Here is a 17,159-nt window from a genome sequence, read left to right on the forward strand (position 1 = left end):
CACAGAGGCCCGAAATACTCTTTATCTTAGTGGTCGTTCAAGTCAACCATAGAAATAGTGCAATAATTATTATATATATATATTGATTTTTTTGTAAAAAAAAAAAATAATAAAAATAATAAAAAACAGACACGCATGGCTGCGGGGATCCTGTGTAGATGATTCATTAGCATTTTCAGCACTAAAAATCAATTTCAACCTGTGTTTAGACTATTTTTAAATCATGTACATATCTTTCATACATATCTTTCTTTTTTGTTTGTTTTTTGTTGTGACATCTATTGTATTTAATGCTCGTGTCTCTGCTTTGCCTGATGTCCATCTTTCTATTGAGCTTAATTTTGCCGTTTTGATAACTTCTCCGTCTGTGTTGTATGATTTGCATAGTGCCAGAAACTGTAGATTTTTATTGTCTTCTTATCATTTTGTTAGTGATCTTCACACCAAGCAAAAGTTTGTACTGCAGCGTTATACGGATATTATCTGTGTTGAAAGTGACTCTGTAACATCTGCCCAGAGACTCTCAAGCCAACTGGAGCATATTTACATCCATATTTAATCAAGTGCACTGTCTCTGTTTAATAAGAACTAGTGCTATTTAAAGTTGTTAAAATCAGTTTTGTTTGTGCTTTTTATTTGCTTATTTGATCCACGGCAGTGTAAAGTGTATGTCTGGATATAGAAAATAAAAACACAAGGATCAAAATAATATTAGACTGCAAGCATTTTGCCCCTTTTGAGGGGTTATAAAACAGAAGACAAGTAAATAAATATGATGCACGAAATTAAACACAAGGTCAACATTAAAACTAAAAAGATCAGCTTATAATGGATTATTATTTCAAATAAATAAGAATTACGTACTATATATATATTACAATAGGTATATCATTGAATTCATTCAGACATTGTAAGAGCATGTAAATATGTTTCCGGATGTCTCCTTATAATGAAATTATATTAAAAGCTGTCATTAATTATATAATTGTTCAAATGATGCGATCCGAGTGCCAAGTACAAAAAGTAATTGATTGATGAATGAGTAGCGCCATCTAGTGGCCAATATACGTTATTACATGTGTAGAAAAGAATCAGTGATCTATTCTAAAACAGTAATAATAATAATATTAAAGTCCCTTGTAACTATTTTACTACTTATTTATATTTATTGATTGATCTATGCATTAATGCATAGTTTAATCAGGCTATCCTATCCGAGCTTCAAGTGCTTTTGTCATCCAACCACTAACCCAAATCTTCAAAACATTTTCCAAATAGTCGCTACGCTTTCTGTCAACCTTTCAGGATTTTCCAGCTCTGATTTATGCTGCGCTGAGGATAGATTAATTTATAACGATGCATCAGAGTTCATAAAGCTTTCGAATTATAGACCTTGACATTTCTCTGATTTGCAGTGAGACGTAAATGAAAAAGGTCCATTGGGATGAAAATATTTCAAAGTATCGGCACACGCAGATGAGCTTGTCTTCCACGGCTGTAGGTGGCGCTCTCCTACGTCCCAGCTGACAAACTGGCAACACCTGCGAACAAAGCGCAGTCGCGACAGAGTTCGCTCCTCATTCATGTGTGCGTGAAACGAAGTGACGCAAAAAAAAAAATAAATAAAAAAATCGCTTCCCCCGACGCGAACTGACGTGCTTCGCTTTCGCGCTTCGCTCTGGAGTTCATCTCCAACCGCTGTCCTGCGGAGGCTCCGATAGAGGAATTGCACTTTGTTTGGACGCTGTCGTGTAACTGAAATAGGTCGACTGCAGCGAGTGTGAGAGCTTTCACGGGAGCTAACGACGAAATCGATGATAAAACTCTACTTCACAGCTTTGTGATGTGTTGACATTAGCTTGCTAGCCACGCTAGCTCCGGCATGGTATGTGTCGCTACAACCCGACGCGAGCACATTTCGCCTGGTGGGTTGTTGTTGGTGTGAGTGCACCTGAAGGAGGAACTTTCCCGTGGGATACTTAACGGCAATAAAGTAGTTATGTCTCGCAATATTAGGCTACTAAAAGTCGTGTAGCTAGAGTTATTATCCGTGCTACAGCAGACTGAAATGTATCACTGCATGACAAGGTAAGACTCTTTTTCTCTCTCCCTTCATACGGTCAAGGAAAGACGTGCGACCTTTGGCATGAGTGACCTTTGGCAAACATTTCACCATGCAAACCTGTTAGGCCAAAGCACATTCAATAACGTTTACGTGAGCTGCAATCCAAACGTGCGTGTGCAGAAAGTGTGTGTGTGTCGTTCAAACACTGGTAAATCGCAGCCTACGTATAGTTGCTTCCAGTGCTGAGTTCCAACCTTCAGGAGGAAGTGGTGGTGTTTCTTTAAAGATGCGAGAATCCAGACGAAATGGGCAAATGAAAGTCTGATTTGATTTGAGGTTTTTAGAGTCCAAGCATGGGCAAGTCAACGGGCGTGAAAGTAACTGTATGTAACTGAAGCCGATGAGCAAAGGTTGTGTTGCAGTTTCCCCCAGCAGCGTAGTGGAATGCAAAGTATAACTTGGTTCATACAAAAGTACCTCCAATTTGTTTTACAGTACTTGAATAAATGCATTTAGTTCCTCCGAAGTTAGTTTTTTTTTTTTTAACTTTACTGTTGCAAAAGGTTGAGTTAAAAGTCAATTTAAGGACTTTATGCCACTGGGCATTTTAATCAATAATTCACCATCATGCAGAAAAGAAAATATTTATTATATTACTAGACAACGCTGGAGTGGAGAAATTAAAAATACTGGATAAATGGTTTTTGTAAGGGTGGGCAGTTAGTGAAATATTGTATTTGACATGTCTTGCCCCTTTCCTTTGACAGGACCCCAATGGAAACGGGCTTGTAGCATTATTGTGTTTTTCTACTCGATGGCTTGTCAAATACATCTGTCTCCCATTGTTCAGTGGGTCTCACCTTATACCTCATTGAATTAAATATAAACGTGTTTATCATGTATGAATCCCGTGCTGCAGGTTGGCGGAGCAGCTGTGGCAGTGTTCCGTCCGCCGCATGAGCTCTGCAGCCGGGAGGAAGAGATCTCTGCGCGGTGCCTTCCCCGTCCTAGAGCAGCCGCTCCAGCTCATCCACCGACACGTGTACGAAGCAAACATCCAAAACAGCAATGCCTGCCATAAGATGTATGTTCTGCTCTCACCAGCCTATGTTCAACTCTTCTTTACTGCAAAAATATTCATAAATGAAGGCTATTCACTTTGTCTTTGCAAGGTTCAAAGAGCTGAGTGAGAAGGTGAGGAAAGGTGGAGGGGAAAACGCCATCGCCAGACACACTCAGAGAAACAGGAAGTTGCTGGTCTGGGATCGTCTGCGTCACCTATTGGATGATGAGGACTTTCTGGAGCTGTCAGCATTCGCTGGTCTGGATCTGCCATATGGAGATATCCCTTCAGCTGGCTGCCTGACTGGTCAGAAACCACTAACTGCAATCCTGTATATTTGGTACTAACCATACGCTGTATAATCTAATAAATTCGACTGTAGGTAATCAGCTCAGTTTGATAAATAAAAATAAAGCACACATATTTCATCAAAACTATGCATCGTACGTGTTTCTATCCAGGTATTGGAAGAATCCGTGGCCTGTGGTGTGTAATTATTGCCAATGATGCTACAGTCAAAGGTGGCGCATCGTATCCGATCACAGTGAAAAAGCAACTACGAGCACAAGAAGTAGCAATTAAAAACCGCCTGCCCTGTGTTTACCTCGTTGATTCAGGAGGAGCTTTTCTACCGCTGCAGGTTAACACAAACCCATACAGACACACAAACATTTGTGCCTCAATACGTTTAAGCCAGATGGTGTCTCTCCAGTGGATATGAATCTTACTGTTTTTTCACTGTTTGTGAATAATCCCCCAGGCAGAGATCTTTCCTGATAAGAACCATGGAGGAAAGGCGTTTTATAATGAAGCCATTATGTCGGCCTTGAAGATCCCACAGGTAAAGAATTCTGAACAAACCTAGACAGAACAGAACAAGATAAATGTAACATAAGCTGTGAATAAATTGATTTGAATTAACATTAAACGCTAGTTTATATTTGGGGTAATAGATTGGGAAAAGTGGAGCAGTATGTGATATCTTGATAGTGGACTTTAAAAAAAACAGTTTTTAAAGCTACAGTAGGCAGTCTTTTTTTTCAAGTTTCCTTTTTAGTACAGATGTGTTCCAAAACACATTTTATTGTGAAGGGATGCAGTCGAGGCTTTGTGTGAGGTGAGTGAGGCTCACCCTTCTTGACACAGAATTTCAACCCCTTCTGCCTGAATAGTAAGTTTTGCAGCACGTTGTGTATTATAATTCGACACTGACTAAAACCTGGAGGGCTGTGCAGAGCGCGGTTGAGCCTGGGGATAGGGAGAGCCGGGTGGAGCAGAGCAGATTGATTTCGAGTCTAATGCTAAGCTATAGTGCTAGCTTAAGTTGCATAATGTAGCTTTAATTATAAATGAAAACAAAAGAAGTGAAATGGTGAAGAACTGATTAAGATTTAGTTCATGACAGTAAAGCGCAGGTGTAGGAGGCTAGATGTGTGAAATTTCCCCTACTGTCACGTCCCTTGTACTTGACCAATTAACGATCTTAAGTTCAATGAAAAAGTTCATTGATGAAGCTGCAACGCAAGTTTTTCCACATGTATAACTTAGATTTATTACCTGCAAGGATTTAATCCAAATTGTTATTGATATGAAAACAATGAATGATCCTAAAGGTGGCTGTGGTGTGCGGGTCATGCACAGCGGGTGGAGCTTACGTCCCCACCATGACGGAGGAGGCAGTTATGGTGCACCGGATAGGCACCATATTCCTGGGCGGACCGCCGCTCGTGAAGGCTGCCACAGGGGAGGAGGTGACACCGGAGGACCTGGGGGGAGCCAGGCTTCACGCTGAGTGAGTCCATAAATCAAACCATCGCTGAAAGTAGAACTTTTAAACTGTCACCTGTCAATTTATCCACTGCTTTCAGGGTGAGTGGATGTATTGACCATTTTGCCTGGGAAGAGGAGGAGGCATACAACTGCACCAGAAACATCATATCCACCCTCAACTTTCAACTGCCAGAAGATGAGGAGGAGGATGAGGGGATGACGAGGAAGAGAAAAACAGAGGAGGAGCCACTGTACAGTTCCGAGGAGCTTTTGGGTCTGGCACCACAGAGTTATGGCTACAGTCTGGATGTTAAAATGGTACGACATGCGAAAGCACAAATACACAAAGATAGTTGCTCCTCTGATGCTGAGCAATGGCGCCTGTCTAGCTGAACAGGCAGTGGAAACAGTGGCATGAACAGAATGTCTAATGTGACCTTTGCACTCATGCATCTTCCACAGTAAAGAAAACCCCAACGGTCTATAAGCCAATAACAAAAAAATCAATAACAGAATAGAACACAAATGAGAAACTATTGCGTTTCGGTCCAGGTCATCAGTCGACTGGTAGATGGGAGCCGCTTCCAGGAGTTTAAAGCTCGCTATGGAACCACACTCATCACCGGCTTTGCGAAGATACATGGGTAAGGTGCACGCACACGTTGGTCATAACTTGGTGCTTAAGAATGAAAACGGGTGAGTGTTTTTACTTGAGTAAGCTGATTTGTAACTGTCATGTAAACTGGAAATCTGGTTTGATATGGAAACAGTTGTGCTTAAAATAGTTTCCACTGTTCAATGTTGTGATGGACAGTTCAGCATCCATTGAAATGTATTCCATGCTGCCCTCTCCACAATATTAATGCCACCGTATGATAATAGCGTTGAGGCTAATCGGGGTATTGTACTTCGTTAGCCACCTGGTTGGAATAGTAGCCAACAACGGAGAGCTGTTGTACCAGGCTGCACTGAAAGGAAGTCATTTTATCCAGTTATGTGACCAGAGAGACATCCCACTCCTCTTCCTCCAGAACACAGCACCTGCAGCAGCCCCAACACTATCCACAAAACAGGTATTCGCTTTCAGTAAAACATCAAACTGTTTCGGTCAGTGTAAATACACACGCTAATATTAGGTTAGTTGATGTCAACCTAGGTACATACAAATAGTCCTTGTATTTTTTTTTTCCTGAATTCAGATTTTCAACAGTTTTTTCCAGAAGTCCAAGTTAGTATGCAACATAAAAGAACAGATGATGTAGGACATACTAAACGATAAACCTGATGTGCTTATTAATATTCTCATCAAGTGCACCCTGAAAAACATCTAGAAATATAATGTTGGTTTGTGTTACTTAATATGACTTTTAAAATAGTTTTAGGTTGATGTTTGTATTCTGTATGCATGTCTGATTTTCTTCTTTAAGGCAGAGACGAACAGCAACCGTCTGAAGGCTCAGGGTTCAATGATGTCTGCGGTAGCATGCGCCGCCGTCCCCAAAATCACTGTGGTTATCGGTGGTTCTCACGGCGCTGACAGCTACGCCATGGTGAGCAAGCTAAGATCCTATAATTCAAGCTTCGGGCTTCGAGAAAGGCTGGAGAACATGCAAACTCTCCAGGAAAGGAAAAGAGAGGCCCCAGTCAGCTGTCACATTAAAACCCTGAACCCTGAGTCTTGCTGCACAACCGTGCCACCCAAAGTTTTGTCCCTAAAATGTGCCTGAACTGTATCTGCTAGTGTAGTTTTCTTTTTGTCACACACAAGTTGTAGAGGCGATCTTACTCAAATCTGACGCTTCAGCAAATACGTCACAGGTCGTTGTATGACGAACATTGAACATTTATTGAACTTGCTTCTCAACTTGGCCGATGAGCAATTGTACATACAAGTTACAGTACAGTAATATGTCACAAGCACGTTCGCAAAACAGCATCATCAAACAGGTTTCTCAAAGTATGGCTGAACTCGCAGAACTCGGTAAGAAACCGTGTGCCTCCACAGCTAAACACTGGACCGTTTACTTCTACCTTCAGTAGCTGAGCTGAACTGCATGCTCTTGTAACAAAATCATTGCTATCCTTTGTTTCCTTGACAACTGGACAACAAACTTAAAAGGTAAACTTCAAAGCTATATATAATGACATCATCAGTACACAAAGACAACACACAGTATAGTACAGTTGACAATACACAATACATACGACATAAAACCTTGGTTGGCTCAAACACAAGTATAGTTGTTACACTAGTTACAAAGAAAAAATGAATACTAAGCAAATTTTATGTACACACATAATCCCTCTTGATCATAGAGTATACTAACATAGGATTTGGGATACGGGGTTGATTACACACTAACTTTCAACCATGTTTCCTTCTCTAGTGTGGCCGGGCGTTCGACCCTAATTTCCTTTTTCTGTGGCCCAATGCCAGAGTGTCAGTGACGGCCCCGGGCCACGCTGGCTCTCTGCTCCCCACCGACGGTGAGGAGGAGGAAGAGCAGCGGAAGCAGCTGGCGGATGATCTAAACAGGACGCTGAAAGACGAGAGCTCAGCTTTTTATGGCTCTGCACGGCTGTGGGATGATGGAGTCATTCTGCCCCAGAAAACCAGGAAGGTCAAAAAGCACTTTGGTTTTATGGTTTTGACTTGACTATTCCTATTGGTTTTATCTTAGTTTTTTTTTAACAAATCTGTATGTGTCTGCAGGTACTCAGAGACTGCCTGGACATCATCAAACAGCAGCAGTATCAGCTTTCCAAAGAAAGGCGGCAGTGCGCATTGCTACGTATGTAGCATACACTTTTCACCTTCTATCCTCCACAGTTCTTCTGAATGCGGCAAACATCTGTCTCTGAGATGTTCAGCTCTTGAAAAGACTTAACAGTTAATAGTTTTTCCGCAGGGGAAGATGCGTTTGTAATAAAAGTTACGTTATTCTACTGATTTCAGTTTCTATTGTTCATTATAATTTACTTATTTAATTTGTTGTTTTAACAATAGACATATTCAGTCTGTGCTGATTGCAGTGTATTATGTTGCCCTTTTGATCAGCTACTTTCCAAATTATATAGATTAATACAAATATGTGTTAAAATTAGTTTTATCTTCACGCATTGAATACATTCAAGAGCAATTGTTTTGTTGCAGTTATAGTTCAGTTTTAAAGAAAAGACAAATAAGATGATGTTGTAGGAACAATTAGATCATCAAGAGATATCTATATTGATCAGCTTTCCCCAGAATTACTAAAACTCTAAATAAGGCACATTGTGAGACTTTATTTCACAGGTCAGGTTGGTAAAATTTCTATGTTTTTTTTTTTGTTGTTGTTGTTCCACTGTTATGTAGACGCAAATACCTTTCAAAATATGTGTTGCAAAAGTATTTGCTTTACAATAATGATTTCATAAGTATGCAGTTGATTTTGTAACGAATAAAAAAATTGCTGGAGCAAATGGATGTTTTTTTTGTGACTTGCCACCGTTACTGTATGAGAGTTCCTAACACAGTCCTCTGTTTTTATGGAAAAGCACCTTTTTGTTAGCGTGTTTACAATATGCAGGAAAACTGAACGCACTCTTTGTTCAAGTCATTAAATTCCAAAGGTTCTAAATGCAAGATCGCTAAATCCTTCATAAGTGGGACTGTATTCTGTATTTTTAAAAATATTTTCTGTCCTTCTCTGCAAAAACTAAAACCGTAAAATCTCTTGCGCATTCAGACCTTTAATGCATGTGAATACTATTCTGACAGATACTTTGAGCTCCACCAGAGTGTCTGGGAATTTCAGCGCTCTCCACACATTCTGTCAGATTTTTAACATACCTGCCGGAAACTTCTAAAGTCCTGTTGACAGTGACTGTTGGGTTGTTGGTTATCTCCCTGACCAAGGCCTTTCTTGAGTATTTAATACAAACAGGATATATTCATATACGGATCGGAGCAACTCATAGTTATTCTACATCTGCTGGAAAAAATACTTGAAGTTAAATTCTAACTGGAGATGTGGCCTGACAGGGCATGAGTTTGACCGGTGTCTAAGAGACTCAGTCAGGTTAGGCTGAAGATCGGGGTCATGGTTTGTATGTGCCATGGAAGGTCACGGGGATGATGGTGTCGACCTCCGCCCGGGCCAGCTCCTTCAGTTTGTTGGCATCCAGAACCAGCAGGAAGCTGGGTGTGTCTGAACCCGGCTTCACCACAATACTCAGCAGTACACCTGCAGCACAGACACACGGGAGGTAAACGTGCGTCATGTGTCTTCTGTGCTTTAACGTTGCGTTACGGTCTCAGCTAAGTAGCATTTTGTGCCTCTCATAAGTGGTTCAACATGTATGTATACATACTATACTATAGATGCAGTACAATTACCCTGAAGACCAGTGTGAATCTGTGAGCTCTAATGTGTTTGTGTCCTACAGTACCATCATCCTCCTCCGTAGCTCCAGGTGTTGGTACAAACAGCGGCTCTGAGGGGTAACACTCTTCCTCCTGCCACACCCAGGTCTCTTTGGTCTGCACGTTCAGCTTGACTATCTGCAGCAAGTCCAATTTGTTAAGGTAGCTCAACATAAATCAAACATTTGCCCCGAGTGGGAGTGGTAATCTGTCCAGCAGGTACTCTGTATTTAGATCTACAGTCAACACTGTCTCTGCCTCCTCCTCCTCCTACGGGGGATAAAAGTACTCTTACCCTGTCAGGGATGAAGTGGTTGAGTCCGAGACCATAGGCAAAGTGATACTTCCTCCCCCGATACTGAGAGTAGTTAATCTGTGGAAACTCAAAGGCTGAGTGACAGGAAGAAATTACGAGACACAGGTTATGAAAAGGCCAAGATAAAAGCTACGCAAAGATCATGATCAACCATCAATAAACTTTACTTGTCAAAAATACACGTTCAAACGATTTTACTCTTTGCTGTTTCAGTGTGTATAAAATGTGAACATTTAAATAGCCAGTGATACAGTGAGTCCTCTGTGTGTGTGTGTGTGTGTGTGTGTGTGTGTTATTACCCTGTCTTGGTGCAGAAAAGAGGACTTCAGGTTCAAGCCAGATGGTCCCGTCAGTAAGAAGAACAGCGGTCGCTGTAGTGTAGGGCAAAGACACCAGATTCTTCCCCTTCTCCTCCTGAACATGGACATACACAGCATGTTGAGTCAGTGTGGTTTCTGTGAAAAGTGAACTGGCTTCAGTTAAATTAAGCTGCTCTGGTTTAAATCAGTTTTTCCCTAGGTTTGTCTACGGAACTCTGTGTTACTGAAAAAGAGTTGCGGTCACACATGTCTACGAACAGAATCCACACAACCACAAAGAGATGGAAAATGAGCACAGACATACTGAAATGGCAAAGCACGGAGATTTGAAACAGGCCAAAAGTCTGTGAAATGGCCACAAGGAGACTCAAAGTGACAGTAAAGAGATGCAAAACACGCAAAAATAAAAATGTAACAAGCCAATAAACGTATGAAATAATTATTTCTTTATGTTATGATTATTCCTGTGCTTGTTAAGTATGTTAAGTATGTATGTGAATAGTTTTACAGCAAAACGCCTTTAATACAGGAAATAAAGAAATGTTCACTACAAAATAAATGTATTGGTGAATAAATGAGTACTGCCATGATATGCAGTGTGCTCGTTTTGCGCACTCACCCTGTGTATACTCAGCGGCAGAACATAACGTCGGACCTCGGGCTGAGGAGCTGCCATCGCCGCTTTCTTCACCTCCTCCCACGCTTCCCTCAGGTTGGCCAAATACAGGTAGTTATACACAAAGTCATGACTGCAGTGACACAGGGAGGTTAGGATGGTTATACATAAAGCACTAAAATGGACACACACACACAAAGGCCCAGGGGTCACGCTCACCCTTTCCACGTGCAGAGGTCGACAACAACGAATCCATCATCTTCATAGGTGTTAATGTGGTGAAACAGGTTAAAGGCAGATGTCCTGAACCTGTGGCTGCTCAAGTAACCTGCTGGGTCTTTTGTGGCCAGGTGGAACAATGTCTGCAACACACACACACACCCACACACAAAGCCAGGTTGATGTTGCATCTCTACGTATTTTTGTGGTACTTTTTTTCTTTGAGCGACATTGTGTCTATTCGTGGTCCATTTCCATCTTTTTATAGTTGTTTCTAGTGTTTCTGTTGTTTTTTTGAGTCTTTTTATTTAGTTTTTGTCTCTGGGGTCGATTCGTGTCTCCTTGTTTCGAATATCTTTGCATTTTATCTTGCTGGATTAGCTTTGTTACGTTGGGTTTGAGTATCACCTCTTTTTGTAGCAGTATTTTGCATCTATTTGCAGTCGTTTGGTTCTATTCCCAGTTTATCATTTAGATATTTTCAAATTCTTCGTCATTGTTTTGCTTTATTTTGTGAGTGGTTTGTGCCTTATTGTGACTACTTGGCATCTTTTTATGGTTCTTTGATCTTTCAAGAAACCAAAACTTCCACATCCCTCCACTACACAGCTTGGACTGGGTCTGATTGGCCCATACTGTAATACATCCACGAGACAAGACAAGACAAGACAAGCATCTGTCACCCTCGCTCTTTGCAGCGACACTGTGGGGAGACTTTAACATTAAGTCCGGGTACACAGTCCGGCTTACCCCCATGCTGTCGTTGGATTCAAAGCAGTCAATGTACGTGGATCCTCTGATGCTCCATGACGACAGGAACTTGAGCAGGTTGATCTTCACCGGCTGCTCCACAAACACGAAATAGTTGTCTGTCATACCGAAACTGCAACACACAAGCAAACAGAGAGACAGTTAAATAAATGCTGATAGAGAAAACACTTTGTTTCTTTGGTAAAACATCATAGAAACCAAAAGTGGGCTTTTTGTTTGTTTCATGGGGCCGTTAGAAAGCTCAGTACCTGTGTACGTAGGAGGGTTTTGACCTCTCACTGCTGGGGAACTGAACCACAACCTGTGATTTCTCTATGGGATCAGATTTGTCTGCAAACACAGAGTCAGTGAGTTTGACACTGGACGAAACAATAATACACAAAGTTGGACATAAGTGTTGATGGGTTTTCTTCCTCTCAATAAATCTCGACTCCGACCAAATAAAATGCACAAACTTTTGCACGACTTGCTGAGCTGAGCAAACTCACCTGTCTGAGCAGGTGGGATCTTGACAACGTTGTAAGCCAGACTCATGTTCTTGCCAAAACAGTTACCGATGTTGTAGACGGTGCCATCAGCATCAATGTGGGGGTGGGCAGTCACTCCATTTACTGAGAGGTACTTACACAGGTCCACCTAATGTAACATACATACACACATCCAGACAGAGAATGACCAGGAGAACCAATCATCTCAGACATCTCAGTACTCAGGTTAGGGATATTCGATGTTTCACATTTCAGACTTTCAAACACAAACACACAATTCGAACTCGTACAGGTGAACTTAATTTGACCTTCTTTAAACTTTTGAATGCACATGTCCAACTATTCAGTGTTTCAGGTTCTCTAACAACGTGGTTAACTGCAAAACTCTCAACCACTAAATGTTCTGGTTCAATGGCAGTTTGTATTTAAACAGTCCCCTTCATTGTGCTGTTCACACTGTGATATCATGAAACAAAGACAACATTTCCTGTTGTGCTATACCCAACACCGCTTTTAGCTTTTGGTTCAATAAATTGTTTGAGATGAAGAAATCACCATTGCATGCATCTACTTAAATGCCCTACTTTCATCATAAAATATTACTGTAGCATGAACGTTTTCCCATTTTCCATAAATTTCACCCAAAAGTCGAATATCCCTAACTTTTTGTCAGTAGTGTAATTTCAGTGAAAAAAAACAAATTTTGAAATAAAAAAACAAAAAAAAAAAAACACTAAACCCTTCCACCACATACTCATAACCTCAGCATGAAAATTAAGATAGCAGAGAAGCAAACGAACAAAAAATAAAACTCCTTGTACTTAACTACATCTTTTTATTGACTAACCCTGTCTGGAAGCGATAACGCATGATGTCAACGAATACGCTCTAACCTTCTTTAACGTCTCCAGCGAATCAGGATCAACCTTAGTGATGTAATTGGTCTCCGTGACGGCGTAGAAGTCTTCACCAACTGGATAAATGTTCACTAAACAGTTATCAGTCACCTCGATGCCTCTGAAGTAGGTAAAGAATCTAAACAGAGACAAATACAAAGATTTTTTTTTATTGGAGTTTTTTTTTTGCTTTTTTACTTGTACTGCCCACTGTAATGAACATTAATAAGGAAAACATGACCTTTCTTTTTTCTAATAAATACAAATGTAGAGGCCTTACTGTAGCTTAAAGAAACACAGTGCTCTGCAGTGTTCTCATTAAGCTCAGCTCACCGTCTCCCAGGCTCCATATCAGTGGTGGAAAGTACTTAAGTACGTTCTTCACATATCTGTACTTTACTTTTGTAGATTTAATTATGGCTACTTTGACTTTTACTCCACTACACCTAAGAGCAAATATCTCTACTTTTTACTCGCTACATTTCTAATCAAAGTTGCGTTATAATCACGTCACTTTACACATTTCATAATAATCCATTTTCCTTTTTTTTTTATGAAAACGAATCACTACAGAGACAGGCATAGCGTTAGTTTCTCCATCCATGGTCTTATTTAAAAGTCTTATTGGATATATTAGCAGTACTCAAAGTGATGAGTACGACTAGTTTAGCAATAAAACCGAATAAAGCATCATCATTCCATCATTCATGTCTATTACCGTTAATTACTTAATGTCCCCCCAAACATGAAGTAGCACAGAAAAGGACAGAGAAAAAAATGGTTGAGTGCTTTTAATACTTTAAGTAAAATATAAATCATGTACATACTTACTTTCACTTATACTTTTGCTAGAGTACATTAGTGTTCTTTTGTGTACTTCATATTAAATGGACAGATATGAGAGTAGTCTGACTCCTAATAACACATTTTCACATTCATGGTCACCTGGAGAAGATGTTTTTGCAGGGGTCTGGGTAGGCTGCTGTGCCAAACTCAGTGATGACCACCCTCTTCTCAGCCATGGCACGAACGTATGAATCCGTCCTGATAAACCTGAGCGTAAAGACCACGCACATTACCATTAATTAACATGAGACATCTTTATGATGCACAGTAAAAACTTTAAAATGTGCTGTTAACCCTTCAGAACGATACAAAAGAAACCGGTGTGTTTAAAGTTTTGTTAAAGTCACAAGTAGTACTCTTACTTCCTGTAGTAAGTCACCTGACCTTCCTTCAGGTCAAACTTGTGCATGAGCGCCTGTCCATCAAACAGGTGGTGGAAAGGTTCGTCTCCCACCTCAAAAAGACCTGGACCCATCCTGAGAAGGCTGCCGCCCAACCATGAGGGTATGACCCCTGCTCATTTTGACATTATATAAAAATTAAAAAGACATTTTTCTCTGGAAGCATTTTAATTTCAATTAATGTGTTATGTGCTTTATATGTGCTGGGTGTGAGATATTTTGGACAGAACCAGGTTTTCTCTCTCTTCCAGTTTAAGAGGATGAAAAACTGTAATGTGTAATTCCCCAATGTAGAACGTTTCCCTGTGGCCTGTTGGTCGAATACAGTGTGAACACAAGGAATAGATTCAAAAAAGTTGACACGTCTGCTCCGTTTCTCACCATTGATCTTTGCAGGTATGGGTTCATTGAGCTCCTCCACTGTCTCAAAGATCTTCTTGTAGCCTGCAGCAGGATGCTCCACACTGCATTGTAAAAAATGTGCCAAATTCAAGTTATCTAAGCAGTTTTAAGTGCACAGGGACTGATAGTGTGCAGGGAGTGCAGATTGACCTTAGAAACAGCTTTTACAAAATAAATAAATTATTAATTGTCTTTATAGAAGATGTATTTGGAGCTTTGCATCATGATGCAAGAGCTTCTTCAGCAGATTTATTATATTTCATTATTAAAATAACTTTAGGAAAAACTGAATTTAAAATTAAACTCTACTGACTGATATTTCAGATTGGGTGAATTTTGTCCCCTTGGGCCCCTTTTTAGACTATTTCTTTTTCTTTGCTTTCTTTCTCTCTCTATTGACGCTGGCACCAGGTTAGGAAAATGGCTAAAGTGCTTGAGCCCCCCCCCCCCCCCCCCCCCCCGAACCATCAGTGGAAGTTCAGCATTTAGAAAACGACACCAACAAAACAAACCAAAATGAAACACCACACTTTTGGTTAATAGCATTAAACTAGCATTTGAGGAGGGCAGCTGAATTTCCTTAGGCTGGATAGGACCCCACCCATTTACAATGAAAGATCTCTAGCGGAAAACTTGCCATGATCTAAAATCTGCAAAGCTATCTCATAATCAAATCTTTGTCTCTTTTAGCAGGGTGTCCAACATCAGTGTCGCCCACAAGCTGCTTCCTCTTCTTGCTCTGCGAAACAATGCAATGATTCTAAAAAGTGTAAAACTGTTTAAAGAAGAAAAAGGCCCAAGTTTTACTCACCGACTGACCATGCTGCTGTTTGCTCACACAGATTCCCTGTGGTGTGCGATGGAAACTGGGCTCCTTCTCTCCTTATCCTCCTATTCACCTCCTTCTCTCAGTATCTCCTCCCCCTTTCCATCCTTCCTCACTTCCCTCACCCTACTGTCCCTCTTTTTCCTTCTCCTCCTGTTTTCCTTTCCCTCCTCTTTGCTTTTCTTCACCCTCCTCCTTCTCTGTTCCTAACAAGTCAGCTTTGTCTCGCCTCTTTTCAGCCGCCTGGCCCTCTGCTCCACGCCGAATGTCCTCCAGGCCACCGAACAAGCTCTTTGTCAATGTGGGAACACAAACGCTCACACATCTACCAACAATTTAACTCAAACTTGTAAAGTTAGCCTGTAAAAGCAGAGTGTTGGTGGTGTTTGAATGTGCCCTTGCGTGTAGAAAGAACCCCATCTAATGAGTTCCAGAGAGCCTTTGGAAAGAATCAAACGATTTTAATTGGGTAAGTCTGGAAGGAGAAAAAAAAATGAAAAAAGGAGGAGGGAGGATGACAATGCCTTTGTACTTTGTCATTTTGATAAATGAAAGCTGGACGGTTAAAAGAAGGCTGAGAGTTTGCATGAATAGTTGCTGTTAAGGATGGTTAAACTCTGATATACAATCTGTTGAGTTTCAGAATGTGGATTCCTAAGGGCTTATGTTGCCCCACAATGTGGTTTGTTTTGTACATACTGATGATTTTACACAAGGTTCACTCTGGCGAGTCAGGACAGAACATAAAGCCACAGTTCAACGGCTTTCGGCTTCGGCCATTTTGCCTGGGTGGGGTTTCACCTGGTGAGGTGGGAATCGACCGCCTCCCATGCCTTCTGCATCCCAACCCGATGTCCTACCACTGATCCACCAGGCCCCCTTAACTTAAAGCTGCAGTTAATACAGTCTTATTAATCTTTATTGGCCACTGTCACATTGGATCAAAACAAATATGCATGGTCCACAGAGGGTGAACCCGATTGTCTTTGGTGATTCCGACCTTTCATATAACTCCACCTGCAGGTTTACACCTGTAGATACACTTGTCAGTAGAATGTCTGGACAACTACTGGACGTACAGTATGTCACGCATCTGTAAACATCTGCAGTTACTTTATTATGAGGAAAAATGAAAACACAAAACAAACAAATATGCAGAACAGACTATTTTTGTCCTACAGGTTCAGATCACGGGTCAGTTACTGTATTGGAAAAGCAGGATCTTTGTTGACCTTCAGTTATTTCTAATTGAACAAATTATGTTCAAATTTTCAACCACACACACAAGAGAATTACTAAATTGAATCACTTTTTAATATTTAAATAAAACCTTGACATTGTGGAATGTGTACAAGGACAGCTTATGTGATAAAAGGCCCCCCCACACTGAAGAGAAACAAAAAGACCACAAATGAGGCCGTCACCTAACTTTTGCTTTTTTCCTCTTCTTTGGGATTTCAGACTAATTTTTCATCACTTTTTTTAAGTTTGCCTTTTTTTTTCCCCAAACACATCTATTCATGAATGTGCACAGTCTCCGCATATGAGTTACCTGCCATGTATACCTGAACATCGCCTACTGTATTTATCGCACATAGCACAAAGAATTTCATGCAACCAAACACAAACTGAAACAGGACAAAGCATCTAAAAAGAACAAATTTATTTCCCGGGACTTTGCATAGTAAACAATGGAGTGTACCTGTGCAGGTGTACAATGTTTCATTCTCAGAATCCTGGTGTTTAGACAAACAG

At 40.7% G+C, this 17,159-nt stretch overlaps 2 protein-coding genes across 3 annotated transcripts; one reads left to right on the forward strand and one right to left on the reverse strand.

Moving 5' to 3' along the window:
• Window positions 1-1,638: 1,638 nt before the first annotated feature.
• On the forward strand, window positions 1,639-8,360 carry si:ch211-198n5.11 (methylcrotonoyl-coenzyme A carboxylase 2). Of its 2 annotated transcripts, XM_067512898.1 has the most exons (12): window positions 1,640-2,088; window positions 2,985-3,149; window positions 3,238-3,434; window positions 3,590-3,768; window positions 3,889-3,969; window positions 4,742-4,920; window positions 4,997-5,216; window positions 5,451-5,542; window positions 5,815-5,971; window positions 6,326-6,448; window positions 7,286-7,519; window positions 7,612-8,360. In XM_067512898.1, the coding sequence occupies exons 1-12, from the start codon at window positions 2,069-2,071 to the stop codon at window positions 7,696-7,698; spliced, it is 1,734 nt and encodes a 577-aa protein (XP_067368999.1). In that variant the 5' UTR covers window positions 1,640-2,068; the 3' UTR covers window positions 7,699-8,360. The 2 variants fall into 2 exon arrangements, with proteins under 2 accessions (XP_067369000.1, XP_067368999.1); XM_067512899.1 differs by lacking the exon at window positions 6,326-6,448 and having other exon boundaries at window positions 1,639-2,088.
• Window positions 8,092-15,818, reverse strand: LOC137131520 (retinal Mueller cells isomerohydrolase-like). The gene is made up of 14 exons (XM_067512900.1): window positions 15,390-15,818; window positions 14,558-14,640; window positions 14,138-14,288; window positions 13,875-13,982; window positions 12,927-13,068; window positions 12,034-12,181; window positions 11,794-11,875; window positions 11,525-11,657; window positions 10,775-10,917; window positions 10,559-10,688; window positions 9,919-10,033; window positions 9,599-9,693; window positions 9,330-9,441; window positions 8,092-9,124 (listed from the first exon to the last, which is right to left on the reverse strand). The coding sequence occupies exons 1-14, from the start codon at window positions 15,398-15,400 to the stop codon at window positions 8,979-8,981; spliced, it is 1,599 nt and encodes a 532-aa protein (XP_067369001.1). The 5' UTR covers window positions 15,401-15,818; the 3' UTR covers window positions 8,092-8,978.
• Window positions 15,819-17,159: the final 1,341 nt, after the last annotated feature.

This window comes from Channa argus, chromosome 8, assembly GCF_033026475.1.
Source record: "Channa argus isolate prfri chromosome 8, Channa argus male v1.0, whole genome shotgun sequence".
NCBI lineage: Eukaryota > Metazoa > Chordata > Actinopteri > Anabantiformes > Channidae > Channa > Channa argus.

What these genes read in the sequence shown, in the direction of transcription:
- si:ch211-198n5.11 (XM_067512898.1), top strand. Translation starts at nt 2,069, where the DNA reads ATGTATCACTGCATGACAAG. An exon ending in GAGCTTTTCTACCGCTGCAG is followed by an intron (nt 3,769 to 3,888) that starts GTTAACACAAAC and finishes ATAATCCCCCAG; the next exon opens with GCAGAGATCTTTCCTGATAA. An exon ending in CGGCCTTGAAGATCCCACAG is followed by an intron (nt 3,970 to 4,741) that starts GTAAAGAATTCT and finishes ATGATCCTAAAG; the next exon opens with GTGGCTGTGGTGTGCGGGTC.
- LOC137131520 (XM_067512900.1), bottom strand. An exon ending in AAACCCTCCTACGTACACAG is followed by an intron (nt 11,658 to 11,793) that starts GTACTGAGCTTT and finishes TGTGTGTTGCAG; the next exon opens with TTTCGGTATGACAGACAACT. An exon ending in ACCACTTCATCCCTGACAGG is followed by an intron (nt 9,442 to 9,598) that starts GTAAGAGTACTT and finishes GACTTGCTGCAG; the next exon opens with ATAGTCAAGCTGAACGTGCA.